General features: G+C 41.2%; 1 protein-coding gene across 1 annotated transcript in view; it reads left to right on the top strand.

Moving 5' to 3' along the window:
* Positions 1-16,194, top strand: part of dock2 (dedicator of cytokinesis 2) — a 149,706-nt gene that overhangs the window by 1,661 nt on the left and 131,851 nt on the right. Inside the window, exons 2-15 of the mRNA XM_033633098.2 lie at positions 1,793-1,876; positions 3,292-3,332; positions 3,491-3,546; positions 3,638-3,734; positions 3,815-3,963; positions 4,270-4,405; positions 5,028-5,185; positions 7,211-7,292; positions 7,538-7,673; positions 8,313-8,388; positions 8,568-8,644; positions 13,024-13,274; positions 13,635-13,733; positions 15,914-15,986. Coding sequence (XP_033488989.1) covers positions 1,793-1,876; positions 3,292-3,332; positions 3,491-3,546; positions 3,638-3,734; positions 3,815-3,963; positions 4,270-4,405; positions 5,028-5,185; positions 7,211-7,292; positions 7,538-7,673; positions 8,313-8,388; positions 8,568-8,644; positions 13,024-13,274; positions 13,635-13,733; positions 15,914-15,986 — 1,515 coding nt within the window. The remainder of the gene's footprint in view (positions 1-1,792; positions 1,877-3,291; positions 3,333-3,490; positions 3,547-3,637; positions 3,735-3,814; positions 3,964-4,269; positions 4,406-5,027; positions 5,186-7,210; positions 7,293-7,537; positions 7,674-8,312; positions 8,389-8,567; positions 8,645-13,023; positions 13,275-13,634; positions 13,734-15,913; positions 15,987-16,194) is intronic.

The raw sequence follows: 16,194 nt of genomic DNA, 5'->3' as shown, positions 1-16,194 counted from the left end.
TAATTGATAATATCCTGTATTGCACTTTGCATTTCCTCTCTTTTTGAAATGTGCTATATAAATCAAGCTACCTTGCCATCATGAGAAGCTGGAACTAGACACGGTTTGGCATTTTTGCGTAAAAAAATGACTTAAAAACATTTGTTAATCGCTTTTGAAAATAGTTTCAATGTGGTTTTTCTGTTAGCATCGTTAAGACCCAGCTGTTACTGAAATCATTTCAGCTCCATGTAACTTTAAAGGTCCAGTGTGTAAGATTTAGGACTTTGTGGCGTGCAGTGGTGAAGACTGCAAATTGCAACCGGCTGACACTTCACTTAGTTAGAATTCCTACAGTGTTCATTGTTGAGGAGCTTTTTATCAGGAGCTGAATTATCTGCAGAGGTCCAGGTGATTTCACGTTACACATTGGCCTTTCTCCTACCTTGTCTGGCATGTCACAGCCGGCACACTTGCACAGGACTTGTAAATTTGTGCTCATCTTTCTTTTTTTTCAGAGAACTTGTTGTGTGCTCACCTTATTTCTGATACAGACGTTGAGGATGTTTTTAACACCTGGCCAGCATTTGTATTTGGGGCACATGTAGGTAGTAAATGGGATGAGAAATGGGCCCCGTATGGGTTTGTTGACAGGTTCCATAATGGCTCCATGCCAACTGCCCACACGGATGGGTTAACTCATAGCTATTTTGGGCCCATACCCACCTGGTATCCAGGTAGCCCTGGCATAACCCATGTGGAGCCCACCTAGGTAAACCCACTTATGTGGGCAACTAGCATTGGGCCAATATGGAGCCATTTGTCAGCCCCACAGAGGGCCCATTTTTCATTTTTTGCATGAGCCAAATTTTCCACAGTCTCTTTCTCTCCAAAACAAATGGACCAGGGATTTACACCATTAAAATCACTGAATAAAGCAGTTTCACAATGACAAATCAGTGTTTTCCACCACTGCTAGTTTGCATTGGAGCTGCTAACTATGAGGCAGTGTTTTGTTTGTCCAATCTGGGCTACTGTAGAAATATGGCAGTGCAACAAAACGTATGTATTGCATCATATTCATGGGTGTAATGGTAGCTGATGATGTGGGTGTACTACTAGGTAGTTGGCTGAGGAGAAGGTGGGTACACTGTCCTATGTATACCAGTGGCTTTTTGGTGGAGGTGGGTATACCCTGTATACCTGCATATACCCTCCACTACATCACTGATTAGCCTCATTTCTGCTAATATACTCCCCTAAATCCAACACACTGGACCTTTAAATCATCTTATAAGTAAGCTGACCTGCTACTTGTGTGCCCATGTAAATGCATTTTTAGTGCACCGAGGAAGCCAAGGTGGTGTTGACAAGAAATATGTAGGCAGGAATAAATTTCCATGTGTTTTGGTCCTGTTGTCACTGTGGTGGTTGTGGCAGTTTGACAGCTGATCCATGCTGCAGTTGTGGCATGAGCTGAACTATTTTTAACTTGTGTTTATCTATAAGTAGCTTTCCTCCATTGATACACTAAAGTGTCACTCCTACACTCCGTGCACGGTCATGAAAGGTCCTGTTGTTTCCATGCTGGTTTTTGTTTCTGTAGCTGTTTAGCCTGAAACCTGCACGTGGCAGATTGACTGAACTGTTGCCAAGGTTACCATGGAACTGCTGAAGCTAGCTTACAGCTGTGCTAATCATACAGTCACTGCTGCTAACATTAATCACATATTAGCTTTGCACAGATGCTGCTTGTGTGCTTTGGACTTTTTTTCCCATTATGTCACCATTAAACATCTGTCTTAACTTTTAGTTAAGTGGAATTTTGCCGGCAAAGGAGAGAAGCAGCTTTCCCTGGAGGTAGGAGATACAGTCCAGATCCTGGAGGCCTGTGATGGTAAGAATATCTCAAAATATAAAAAATTATACTGTTATTATCACTCATGTTGTATGATGCCCATAGACAGCCTTTTTTAACATGTTCACCATCAGTTAACATTTAAAATACCCTGTGCTAATATTTAGCATCCAGGCCTATGCATGTAGCTTGTCCTAAAACCTTAGTGTCGTATTTTTTCCCCTATAAACCAGCTGCCTTAAACAAAATGAAAAACACACTAAAAATAACAAATACTAATAGGCTCAGTTATAGTTTTTATAAACTGTCACTCATATTTTATTTATTTCACATTATAAGATAATGAGAATTTAAAATAACTTGCATGATAAATAAATGCACAGGGTGTGTACAGGTTCTTAAAAAGTCTTAAAATGTTAATGTTACAACAGTACGGCCTTAAAAGTCATTAAATAGTCTTAAATCTGAATTTGAGAGGTCTTAACCACTACAGACATTATATCTAATTTCATTTATCCATTTCTTAATTTCTTCTGATGAAAATGTGTGAAGCCTTTCTTGTAAAAGCCCACATTTCTAATGTCATTTTACCTCATACTTGCACTTACCTTTTGGCTAAATATAGATTGACTTAACTTACTCTCATAACCACATTCTTACATACTTACCCTCTGCACAAAACCACATACATACTGTACAACTTGCCTGCAATGATAACCTGTGATGCTTAAATAGTTTTTTGTCCAAAAATCTGTATTTAATTTGGTTTAAAGCTGTCTTGAATGGGTCTGACAAAGCATTACATAAAACTGTCTGATACCTGTAGACACTCTGCAACTGTTGAGTAATTATCAAATCAGTTAAAAGATTGTGTGCACCATAAAGTGCTTCAGGGCTGACATTTCTCTGTAGGCCGACGCGGAGGTTAGCTCTGACCTGGTTCCTTTGTCAGAAAGCTGCAGGGATTTTTCTGTTGGATTTCAGATTATTGCAGAAGATGAGCTCTGTGGCAAACAAAAGTTTATGATCCTTACATGTTTTGTTCAGTGAGATAATCTCCACAAATGAACACCCCTGTTATAATTTTTGAAACCTAAATGCGAAAGCCAAAAATAAAATCCTAACATTTAGCTATAAACGAAATACACTGCTGTTTGGCATGATGTCATTCTTTAGTCTCATTTAGCCACTTGTTAGCATCCACCTTTTAAAGGACAAAGTTTAAAAAGTCAGGATTGGGATACTTACTGATGTAGACTCTAAAGCTTGTGTTAACCACAGAACTTATTTCAGGCATCTAACCAAAATCCCATTCAAAGAATCCATTGACTTCAAAACATTTCCCGGTTTTAGGACTCCACACAGTCTAAACACTTCCATACTGTGAACACCAAAGGCTTGCCTATGCAGAGATGTCAGTGTGGCAGTAAGGTGACAGTCAATTTATCTTTCAGGATGGTACAGAGGCTACTTGGTCAGGAACAAAGCCCAGCGGGTAAGAGCTCATACACACATCACCTGGTTTTTACACCAGACTGTGCATCACATTGATTTTAGCAGAAAGGTGATAAAAACACATTCAAGTGAATGTGAAAGCTAACACTGTTTATTTCTTTCATCTTATTCATCTCCTCCACATGTATTCCTCTCCAGGGAGTGTTCCCCGCCAGTTTCATCCATCTTAAGGAGGTCATCATTGAAAAACGAGGGTGAGTGGAATTAAAAAAGTTTTCATCTGACTCTAAAACGTATATCTTTTTTTTAAATTTGTTATGTTTTTGTGTGTGTGTGCGACTACAGAGGCGAGGAGGTCGTGATGTCTGCAGAGATGCCCTTGGTGAAGGAGGTGACCACCACGTTGAGGGAGTGGGGAAGCATATGGAAGCAGCTCTTTGTGGTAAAAAAAAACAAACAAGAGAAAATACTTCGAGATGAATGTGTGTGTCTGAGTTTAACAGCATACATCTACCTGTCCAGGCCAATAAACAGATGCGTGTGACGCAAGTGAAGAGGCTGATGTGGGAGCTGATGGAGTGGCGTTCGCAGCTCCTGTCTGGCACTCTGCCCAGTGATGAATTCAAGGAGCTCAAGCAGAAAGTTACCTCCAAGATCGACTATGGCAACAAGTATGTGTGCTGAAAAACAAAATTGCCTGGTCACACTTTAATATGCTCGCTGTTTGAAGCAGATCTTTGTTAACAAGCAACTTTTTTCCTGTCTCACACACCTGCTCTCGTCTTTCTAACCACATAATTCTCAGCAACATCTCCCCTCATCCCTTTCCGCTCTGCTCCAAACTGTCAGTCCTCTGTCTTCTTCCCTTCAGCATTGATGCCTCCACTTGCTACTTTTTTTTGTACAAGATGTGCTCATTTGTACTCCTACTATCAATCTCCTCAATCCTCAACTGAGCTCTCCTGTGCCTTTGGCAGGATTCTGGAGCTGGACCAGGTAGTTCGAGACGAGAATGGGAACATCCTGGACCCAGAACGGGCTAGTGTCATCAGTCTGTTTCGGGCCCACGAGGAAGCCACAGCCAAGATCAACGAGCGTATCAAAGAAGAGCAGGTAAGGAAAAAGATGCAAGGGCAGAACCCAGCAGGGAGCGGGCCACACGGAAACTTTCATGGGGCAGAGAGAGAACGTAATGGGTGGATGTTGTAATTACAGTTTAATTTATTTGGCGAATTCTTTAAACATTGCTGTGGTATGACAGCACTAAACTTTCCCACAAATTTGTGTATCATGGAAGTTTCCCTGGGAAACTGTGTGATCTCATTTAGTGTTTTTATGATTTAAAAAAAGTACTGTCAACATAAGAATGCCATGGACTAAATATTTTGCTTGCCACTCATGTCTGCTGGTCAAGCATAATTAAGAATTCTCTTCATTACAAATTGGCTTGACTCTATTTCCACCCCTGCACAGCCTTTTCTTATTATATTCATTAGTTAGAAGTGAATGTACTCTCTTATGAATTTCTTATTCTATGACTTTCCTCTCTCTCGTAAACCCACAATCTGGATCCTGCAGCTGGTACATCCCAGAACTCAGTAACCCGCTATTATTGATTGTTATTCCAGCCAACCAGATTCATCAGGACCTTGAAATGAAAGGTTTTAGTTGGCATTTTATCCTGTTTAACCCTCGTCCCAAGTTAACCTCCCACAATTAATGTCCTCTCCTGCAGTCCAATGTCCAGACGGACCACAGTGGGATCTCAGCAAGGATCCAGTCTTCCCCCACTCACAGCCTCTACGTCTTTGTCAGGAACTTCGTCTGTCGCATCGGAGAGGACTCGGAGCTCTTCATGTCTCTCTATGACCCCATCAAACAGACCATCATCAGGTGCCACTTGTCCATCTTTCTTAGCTGTAATCCCTAGCCTCATACAGTGAGCTTCAAAAGGTGATTTAGTACATGCTGATGTTTTCTTTTCGGTTGATTTTAAGGATTTGAAGCTCCAGATTCAAATGTGTCTCTTTTTTGGCTTCAGATAATGAACTAATTTTAGCCCTGAAGGTTGGCAGATTTAATTTAACTCTCCCTCTGTGCGTTTAATTTAATTTTGGAGTGTAGCATTGAGTCACATCAAGATAGAAAACAAGTAAACTCTGTCTATCACATAAAATGAGACTGTAGGAAACTTCAGATAAGGTGGGTTTAGCCCCTACATCCCTGAAAAATGCACGCACACACACACGCTCTAGCCCACACACACTCTCCTCCCTTCTCTCTGGTGTCTATATACTTCTCCTTCTCTCGCATCTTGTCCTCTCTCATCCATTGTTGAACTCCTCTAGATTAGAACAACGGGGTGTCAAAAATACGAATAAAGAAAACTAAATTATAGGGCAGCAGATACTGACTGGCAGTGCTGTGTGGTGCCTGACAGTGCTGATGCTATGTCCTGTCACTCACTGTCATACTGGGTCTATCTAGGTCCCAACCACAGCAGCTGGCAGTATTAAGATAGACCAGGATCGATTGTGTTTTTTTCAATATATCCACCACTGTTTGTCTCTTTTCTTGGCGTTTGCCCTGGATTCGGATGTTTTTCTGTTTCATTTTAAGTCTGGGTGATTGTGTCCATTTCTGTATCGTGCAATCGTGGTGATCTGATCACTAGGAGACAGGGGAGTAGGAAGGGGTGAGGGGACTTATGTCACATCAGAAATAATCACACTTTTAAGCTTTTTGCAAGCAATACAGTTAAAGTTACCGGAATAAACATCTATTAATGATTGTACACATTTAATTTGAGATAAAAATCTATTTAATAGAAAAAAATGTCTCATCAGTCTCTTTCAAAATGTGTGTGTCTCTGCTGGGTGCAACAATATCACAGCATCATGATCCGTTTAGTATTATCTCACCTTTAACATCACAAGCCAAATCATATCCATTACGTTAAATACAATTACTGAGCGTAGAGCAAAGTTTTGGTAGAGCAGGCATGTGGAGAATGAAAATGCTGGGTGTCAGATTCGTGACAAAGAGACGGCAAACTGGTTTGAAATTAAGGATTTAAAATTCACTCGTCACTCAGGCTGAGTAGCAGGGCTCAGTGGGCAGACAGGCCAATCCACCAGCAACACCTCTAAATCACAGTAGTGTGCAGATTCTAGAGATTACTTGTATAACATCGTAGTTCTGACAGCAAGCAAGTTAAAATCGCCTTAATGTCAGCATGGGAAAAACAGCATTGATTAGCCCTTCAATTGTTGGTTTATAAGCCGATTGCCAGTTGGCACAAGTCTGCCACATTTGCTTGTTATGTGTGTTTGATTGGTTAAACGCTTGGGTTTTTATTTTCATACAACCTGTCCTCTTACCTTGTCAGGAATGTTTTAAGAACATTTTCTCAGTTTAGATTCATCCTGCTGTTCCAATAGACACTCATCACTGTGTCTACCTTGCTATTTATCTTTCTCTTCATCCCTCAGCCAGTGTCTGGAAGGTGATTGAAACCTTGAACTTCATTCTCCCAGAAATCATTTAATGCCACATTAGTACACTGCATACAGTATTACTCATGTACACCAGACAGGCTGCTCTGTGATCCTCTCCCAGAAACCACTAAAAGATGAGGGAAGCAAACACTCCAGCTTTATCTGGACTAAGCACACACTCAGTCCTGGACTGGACAGATAGCGTTTCTATCTTTTTGATTCATCACCCCCTGAAGGTGGAAATACACATACCCAAAAAACAACATTTTATCTTCTCAAGTAGAGTGAATCTGGAGTGTTTCAGTCAAGGAGAATGAGATGATCTTTACAGTGACAGCAATTTTTTATACTTTGTGCGGCTGTATATCAAAATCCTGTGCAGAACAATAACGACAACAACTATTTTCCGTGCTTTGTGCAGTGAGAATTACTTGGTACGCTGGGGCAGCAAAGGATTCCCCAAGGAGATCGACATGCTCAACAACCTGAAGGTTGTCTTTACAGTAAGTGGCCACAGGAGGGCACTATCACACTGTTTGTTAGCGCTACAGAAATGAATGGCTTCATCCACTTGTGGAAGATCACATTGTTTTGTTTTCTTCCTCACCCTTTTTCCCATTTAACCTTCTGTTCCCCAACTTCTCTTTCCTCCATCTGTTTATTCTTGTATCTCTTATTCCCTCTTCCACACCGTACTTCTTTTACTTTCCTTTCTCTCTGTTCTCCTTTGCCTGTCTGTGTCCACCAGGACTTGGGGAACAAGGACCTGTGCAGAGAAAAGATTTATCTAATCTGTCAGATAGTGAGAGTGGGCAGGATGGACCTGAAAGAGACAAACAACAAGAAGTGCACTCAAGGCCTGAGGCGGCCATTTGGGGTGGCAGGTACTTGAAGATCAGCCAACGCAATTTTTTTTTTTTTTGGTCAAAGGTGCTGCTAAATTGCTAATCCAAGTGTTCAGGCAATGTGTGAAGTATTATTTGTGGTTACTGGACTTAGGTGTATTGCTTTTAGTCGCCTCTCTCTTAAAGCTACAGTGCATTTGCCATGCCAAATGTCAACAGTTTAGCCAACAATAATGGCCTTCAGTCGTCTCCTCAGTCTTTTGTTCCCTAAAGGTCAGAGTAATTTTCTCTTATTTGTCAGCTGCTGCTGCTGCTGCTGCAGATATTATCGCCCAAATTTACACCTGGGAGCTGACCAATACAACAGTCATCTTTTGCACAAACCAAACTAAAATATTGATGATGACCATCCATCATTTTTCTCCCTACCCTTGGGGCTATTGTTTCTCCAATGGCGCTAAAAAGTTGCCTATATCCTCAACTAACCTCAGAAAACAGTGATCAGCGTGTATAGTAGGGCCTGTGTTGCTAGACTAGAGAGTGTGATAGAGATTTATGTACAAAATGTTCACGGCCGCTGTCATCGTTGACTGATGTGAATCCACATCATGAATTCTTCTATAGCATTTTCTTTGATTTTGTCATCACAGACGCATTTGTTTTCCCCTTTTTTGGCAGTGATGGACATCAGTGCTCTCATCAAAGGGAAGATCGAATGTGACGAGGAAAAGCAGTATTTCATCCCTTTCTTCCCGTATGCCCTATTTTTCTCTTCTGTTACTCACGAATCCTCCCTGTAATTAAATAGCAATATTGCAGTTTTGTGTGTGAAGGTTTCAGCACCTGCATGGTTTTGAGATTAAACAGCTTTTCTGCACTTTTAAGTGTCTTTGTGCATTTTTTTTTTTAATGTTTTTATTTTTTTGCCTCCAGGGTAGTTGCTGAGAATGACTTTCTCCACTCCTTGCTGAACAAAGTGACAGCGTCACGGGGAGACAGTGGTGGACAAGGTACTGTTGTGTCCTTACACGCTTCTCTCTCTGTTTCCTAGTGTGTAAACCATGTGACTGGGTTGCCAAAGGTAATGGTTAACCATATAACCTTCATTCTGGCTTCTCTTCACTGGTTACCAATACAGGCTGATTATAAAGCCTTGCATGGTTTTGCACCACCTCACCTATCTCAACTAATTACACCTTATACACCAGCATGTCTTCTTTGCTCTCTCGATGCTAGTCTCCTGCTCGTTTCTTTAGTGAACAACAAATCAGTTGGCTTCAGAGCATTTTCCTCCGGTGCCCCTTATCTCTTGAATGGCCTTCCATTACACGTTTAGGGTGCACGTTCACTAGTTTTGTTTTTTTGTCTGTCAGTGTGCAGTGTACGTCACGCTGCTCTCCTGCTGCGGACCCAGACCCAGGCTGAGTCTGAGTGAGTCGTAGGCAGATGCCTGGAGGCAGAGAGGCTCCGAGATAATGTTATCTTCTGCCTTTTGCTTGGAAGTGGTGAATTCACAGCTCACAAGAACTTAATATGACGCAGTCTCCAGCTTTTGTTTGATATCTTGTGTCAGCAAAAAATGTTATGCATATATCTGATCCATCGTTAGCGTAGCACGCAATAGTTTGGAAGGCTGGGTTACTGTAGCTTATCATGTGAATGTCACACTGATCATCCTGTTTAACCCTGTTCAAACTCTCAAACTCTGTATGGATAAAAGGACCAAATAAGAAAAAGGAACAGCCAGATCTGATTCTACTAACATAATTCTGAGCCGGCTATAGCCCTCAGGTGAAATCTTTAATCAAGGCTAAACACTTAGCTTTAATTCACTTCATTACAGCCTACCTTAGCACTTAGTCGGGTCCATCACCTTTAACACTGATGTTCTTAATGTGTTGCATTTTAAATTTTAACTGTTTTATTTGATCGCCATAAGCTTTGTCTTATGTATTCTTTTAATTGTTAAGTGTTTAGGGACCATTCTGTATGTTAATTCTGCACTATGAATGAATTGATTGATTGATAGAAAGGTCCCGAATGCACTAAGGGTTCCCACTGGACTGTAAACGCTGCAGTCATTTGTGGTCAGACAAAATGGCCATTTCTCATCACCTCCTCGCCTTTTCTCTCTGCGCTGTGGGTGAGAATGAAGGGCATTATCCTGATGGATGGCATGCGCCCCCGAGCTGATGTTTTCATATTACTTACCCTTTATTTCTCCCTCGCCAGCCTCCAGCCCCGCTGCCCGCTGCCTCATGTTTATGGCTGACTTTGACAGACTCGATGGGTGACACTGTCTTATTCCACATAAAGTAACCTCACATGTTGGACTGCACTGTCACACCGCTCGACTTTTATCTCTCCTTCCTTCCTCGTTCCTGAAAGTCCTGGGCGTAACCTAGATATGAAAGGAGCACCCAGAAGAGCAGATATGGAGGGAGCACCTGAGGCCACCAGATGTCTGTTCTTAACATTACTCACCCCTAATCTCTCCTTCCTCTCACTTTGAGATGCTTTTGCGACACTACACACACACACACACACACACACACACACACACACACACACACACACACACACACACAAACAAACACACACACACACACACACACACACTGGCACACATATACAGAGTATTCCCTGTAGATATGTGGTTAGCCTTGAAAATGTGGGTTTGTGACATAGTCTAGATTTCACCAGCGATGTTTTTCCCTAAAATAACTCACCCCCTTTCCTATGTCCTGTCTATTCTTCATCTGTGCTTTCCTCACATAATTCCTCTGAAAGCTCTGGGAGCCCATATTCTTTAGAACTACATTTCTGCCTATTATTGTAACACCTTCACCCTTTCTTTGTCTCCTTTGCCACCCCTGTTTTACACCCCTTTCACAAACAGGAGACAGCCATTTTATAGTATTATTGATTACAGTCTCGTCTCTAACAACAGCAGACATTTTCACATCCCCGCTTCACCTTGGAACACTTCAACATTATGCCCCCCTGGATAAACACTAACATTTCGCACAAAGTGGATCGCACTTTAAGATTAAGCTCTCAGGCTGAATGTTTCAGGGCTTCTGTGGGTCCTGAAAACACCTTAAAATGTTTTAAATTCAGTTTTAATAGTGCCGGGCCTTGAAATACATTATTCATTCATTATGCTTTAATTTGAATTTACCTTCCTGCAGAGAGACATGAAAATTCCTCTCTGGATATCTCGTTTAGAATAGCTTGGAGTGGCACCTATTTGTCAAAAATAAATGTTGTTAAATTTATTGATACAAGTGCAGTCCCTGTTCAAAATGGGTTTTTCAGAACAGGCTGATTGCTTGGCTTCTGGTATTGCTGCTTGCAGCTTTCTCGAGAATCATCCAAACAACCTCACGTCCAATACTGGCCTTCCTTGGGTCCTGAGCAACACAACTGCCGTGGCACAAATGCGTCCCCTAGTAATACTAGAGTATATGCATGTGTAACATATGTTCTCTTTATTCATCTGTTGTCAAATGTACTGTAACCATGGATGTGTGAGACAACTGGACATGGCACTGCTGCTCAGCCTTGCTTCTATTTTTTCCCAGTGGCTACCTGTGATACTGCAGCAAAAAATTCCCCTGTGGCCCAAAAAGCATTTTCCCATATGCTGTTATAAAAGACATGTCTGTAAAACTGTTGACAGGACACCACAAACTGCAAACAAGGTCAAATATGACTCTATATAATGTTTGATATAATGTTTGACATCATTACAATGTAGAGACGACGTGCTGATCAGGAACTTGTGGGCACGGCCAGCGGGAGAAACAATACTGCGCATATTCAGTTACGTAAACGCGGAAGCTCAGAACTTTTTTGGCATATGCCCCAAGTGAGCAATTCTCATCTCCCTGAATCGGCACCACCTCGGGGTCCAGTAACCAGATCTAATAATTCATAACTGTAGCGAGCGATGGAGAGCCTGCTGTACTCAGCGTGCCATGTATCAGTTAATAGGGTCCCCTCTCAATACAGTACAAAGTTTGTATGTTACACACTACTAATAGCCTGGATCTCAAGAGCTCACAGTCGACACCACACTTCCTTCAGTCCTCAGTCATACATTCAGTAATTGGGAAGTCGATCAGGTTGTCCAGAAACACAAGGGACAGACATGCAGACAGAGACTCCTTCCATAAAGTTTGATTGTGTCTCACAAGGTTTAGTGAAGTGTTGAATGAACTCTCTGATAGCCGCACATATCCTGTGGTTTTCTAAGCTGTTCTGGGTGACTGACATTGGTCATTATAGCTGTATAACAGGAGAATATTTCTCTCCTCCAGGCCTGTGACACTGTAAAGTAATATAGAAATCTTGTTTAATTACCAAGGAGTGAACGAGGAATGAATCAGAAATTCCAGCTGATGAATATCAGATACCAGCCTGTTGATATGATGGGCTCATTTAATGATGATGGACATCTTTAAGTGAAATCCTACAGTGAAACAGAGTTTCTCTACAAATTTAATGTATCTCTCAATTTGTCAAATCATTACTCTTTAGATTAACAACCCATTTAAAAGCAGCAACATATCCTTGACAATATGTGCTGCGCATCAGCCTGTCGTCTGTGTAAAGAGTCAGGAGTCTTGAGATTCTGAGTCTCGATAGTCTCAATACTTTTTCAGGGGTGTATGCACTCCAGGTTCATACAAGTAATTTTGGTTTCTACTGGAACATATTTACATGCTTTAATCTTCAAAAAACTTAATTTTCCTCGTACTGTCAGTGCTGGAACGCCTGTATTCACCCTCTGTCCGATACGCTCTGCTTTGGTGCCGAAAAGCCCAGCCCGCTCAGACTGGTCAGTGTTTCCTACTCTTCCTGTCTTCACTATTGGCATCTCTGCACTGTTTTTGTAGCTTGGGGAATGGCTGTAACGGAACATAGCTGCACTTTCTATCGTGAAAAATCAACTTTTAAAGTTTCTAAACCAAAATCCTCACAACCGGACATGTTCCAGCAAGAATATGATCTGTATCTGGGGAGAAATGAACAACACTGACAACCAAGATTACACGTTTCCCTGATGTTAGCATGTAGCTATATGTAGCAGTGTAGGCTACGTAATAAAAAACACCTGTAGTGGCATCCCTGGAGCAAATGACCAAATTAGGAAATCTGTCAGAAGCTTGTAGCAAAAGTAGATTATTTGAAACTTTGGTCCTGTTTTGAATGAACGTTAGACAATGTAAGATTATATATCTGGCAGAAAGTAAGGAAAAGCACAGCAGGGCAGGTAATTAGCAGTCTCACTGCATACATCCTGATGTTAATTGTGGACCTGATCTCTACTGATTAAACATTAATACACAGCCGTCTTTCTTCCTCTCCCCCCACCTCCCTCCAGGTCTGTGGGTGACCTTGAAGGCTCTGGTGGGAGACATAGTTCAGATTCGTAAGGAATACCCTCACCTGGTGGACCGCAGCACCGTGGTGGCCCGCAAGCTGGGCTTCCCCGAGATCATCATGCCGGGAGATGTTCGCAATGACATCTACCTCACCTTACAGGGCGGCGACTTCGACAAATACAACAAGACGACACAGAAGAATGTGGAGGTCATCATGTGGGTCTGTGATGAGGAGGGCAAGGTCATACAGGTGAGCAGCATGAAGAGATGAGGTCGACAACACGCAGGGCACGTCTGCCTGTTTGAATAGGATTTGTGTAAACAGGGATTGGTTTGTGTGTGGGGGTGTGAGATAGAGTGTGCAGGTGCATGTGTGTACCGTTTGTGTAGTATTTAAGAGATAGAGGTGGCATGGGTCAGTGAGCAAGCAAGGCACTGATCAAGCACTTATTCACCCTCTCATAGTCGGGGGCATATAGACGTGGCTTTATCCCAGTTTGAAAATCCATTTTAGACATACATGGACGCACATGCACACACACGTACACACAAGCATAAAATCCCTTAGTTCAATATGACACACATTTTTCTCTCTCTTTCTCTTTCCCAGAACTCCATCTGTCTGGGAGCAGGGGATAAGGCAGTCAGCGAGTACAGATCCGTCATCTACTACCAAATCAAGCAGCCCCGCTGGATGGAGACAATTAAGGTGTGTGTGTGTGTGTGTTGTAGAGGTGTACAGAGGCATCATTGTCTGTACCTGAATCTGTTCACCCAACAAAATTTTCTGTCTCTGTAGCTGTCATATCCAGACGAATGTATTTTAATAACTAAAACACAGCCACAAGTCTTTGATCGATGTTGGTAATAACTGCACTTTTAACAGTATTAACCTTGTTTTAAGGCGAGAGCACAGCAAAGAAGGAAATGACAACAAAAAACACAAACAAAACAGACCAAAAACCGCATTTAACTACATAGCCTACTCACTTACGTAGGATAGAGTCATAGATATCAAAGAAAAATGACCAAATCAACAAGATCTGCAAGTCAACAAATCAGGCAGGCAAAATGCTCCGTTTCTACAATGCTTCCTATGAGCAGATTCTCTAGTTCAAAAAGAGACCAAACTTTTCTATGAATGTCCATGGATGGTTTTGAGCCATACAAAAGCCACAGTGTGTCCTGCAAGTGACAGTAAGGCTTGTTATTTTTAGCAGAGACAATTTCCGCAAAAACTTGAAGCCCGTAGTGGCCGGTTAAGAGAAGTGAGGAGTCAGCAGTCAGTGAAACTATAACACAGTCAATAGAACAGCTTTCTCAATAATTATGAGTCATTGCTACCATGAGAGATCCTCCAGCATACAGTTATAATTGTACAGACAAAATATGAAGCTTATAGTCTCATATTTTAGCTGCGAACAGATGAATACTCAAACATCCACACAAGACTAAAGGCTAATGACAGAGATGATAAATATACATGGTAACACTTTACTTGAAGGTATCTACATAAGAGTGACATGACACTGTTATAACTATGACATGACACGGTCATGAACCTGTCATGAACATTATGTACATGTCATAAACATTTCTGACTGGTCATTAAGTGTTATTCTCTTTTTGTAATGACAAATTGACATTGTTTGAGTTGTCTTGATTATGACAACTTGACATTAACCAGGATGACATTACCAGAAGATGTCTTTGTCATAACAACTTGACATTAACAAGAAATGCACCTCTTTTTGTGTTTATGACAAGTTGACATAATGATTGATACAAAGACATCTTCTGGTAATGTCATCCTGGTTAATGTCAAGTTGTCATAATAAGGACATCCCAAACAAATTTACTGTCAAATTGTCATAACAAAGACAACTTCTGGTAATGTCACTTTAATTAATGTCAAGTTGTCATAATCAAGACAACTCAAACAATGTCAACTTGTCATACAAAAACCAAATGATACTTAATGACAGCAGTCATAAACGTTTATGACATGTGCATAATGTTTATGACAGGTTCTAGACCCTGTCATGTCACCCTTATGTAGAGAACTTCAAGTAAAGTGTTAGCATATAAATATATATATGATCCACTATAGCTAATAAAATATTTAAATAGGAGTTTTTTTTAAAGCATTACTTTCATTTATTTCAGGGAACTTTTATTTTGTAATTCCACAATTATTTCCCAGCTCTTTTTATTTCCATAACACACAGCTAAAAACTACAGGTTCTAAGCTTCATTGTGATGTATAATCTGTGGGACTCTTGCAGAAATTCAGCTGCCGCACGAGGCTTTTGCTTTGCTACTCTGACAACTCCTCGTAAAGGGGAGAGTGATAGCAGGGAACGGTCAGCTCTAAGCCCACTGCTGCCCAATGTGTGCTGACTCGGTGGGGTTGATTAAAGAGTATAGCATCAATTTTCAATTAAGTGTAGTAAATGAAACGACTGATTGATGAAGTCAAAGTCCTGTGTTACAAACAGACTGGGCATTTTTATCTTCTGGTCATCCACAATGATATAAATCAATTTGAAGAAACAAAAATGTCTCTCATTGCCTTTCCCCTCAAACAATGACAAGCCACTTTTTGTGGAATAAATATTTGTTACCATTGCATTATTTGTGCTTTCCCTGGTAACGTATTCATATTCAGCTACTTCCCTAGTGTGTTGTGGAAGGAGTTGCATACAGTGGAAGAATTTCACTCCTGTCTATAAAAGCAACTCCTTTCAGTTTCCTCGAAGGTGCCTGATGTTTATGTAGCATTTGCATTCCGCTTTTCAACTGTAGCTTTACAGAAAATAAGCCCCCGAATGTATACCTGTAAATTTTGAAGATATATGATTTTATATTCTATAATAACATCCCCTCCAGGTGGCAGTCCCTCTGGAAGAAATGCACAGAATTCATTTACGCTTCATGTTCAGACACCGCTCTTCCCAGGAGTGTGAGTATCAGCCTCTCCTCCTCTGCCTATCTCTTCTCCTCTTACATTCACACTCTCTACTACTCTTATCCCCGTAGCATTATGGGACACTGAAGGGACCGAATGATTGGAAGCAATTTGTAAAATGACCCAAGGCATCATTACACACACTTGATTATACAAATCAGTAGTCTTTCTTCCTCCCATGCCTGGTTTCTCACCCTCCCTC

This window comes from Epinephelus lanceolatus, chromosome 7, assembly GCF_041903045.1.
Source record: "Epinephelus lanceolatus isolate andai-2023 chromosome 7, ASM4190304v1, whole genome shotgun sequence".
Taxonomy (NCBI): Eukaryota; Metazoa; Chordata; class Actinopteri; order Perciformes; family Serranidae; genus Epinephelus; species Epinephelus lanceolatus.
The sequence above is the reverse complement of the archived record's forward strand: the minus strand, read 5'-3'. Positions and strand labels throughout refer to the sequence as shown.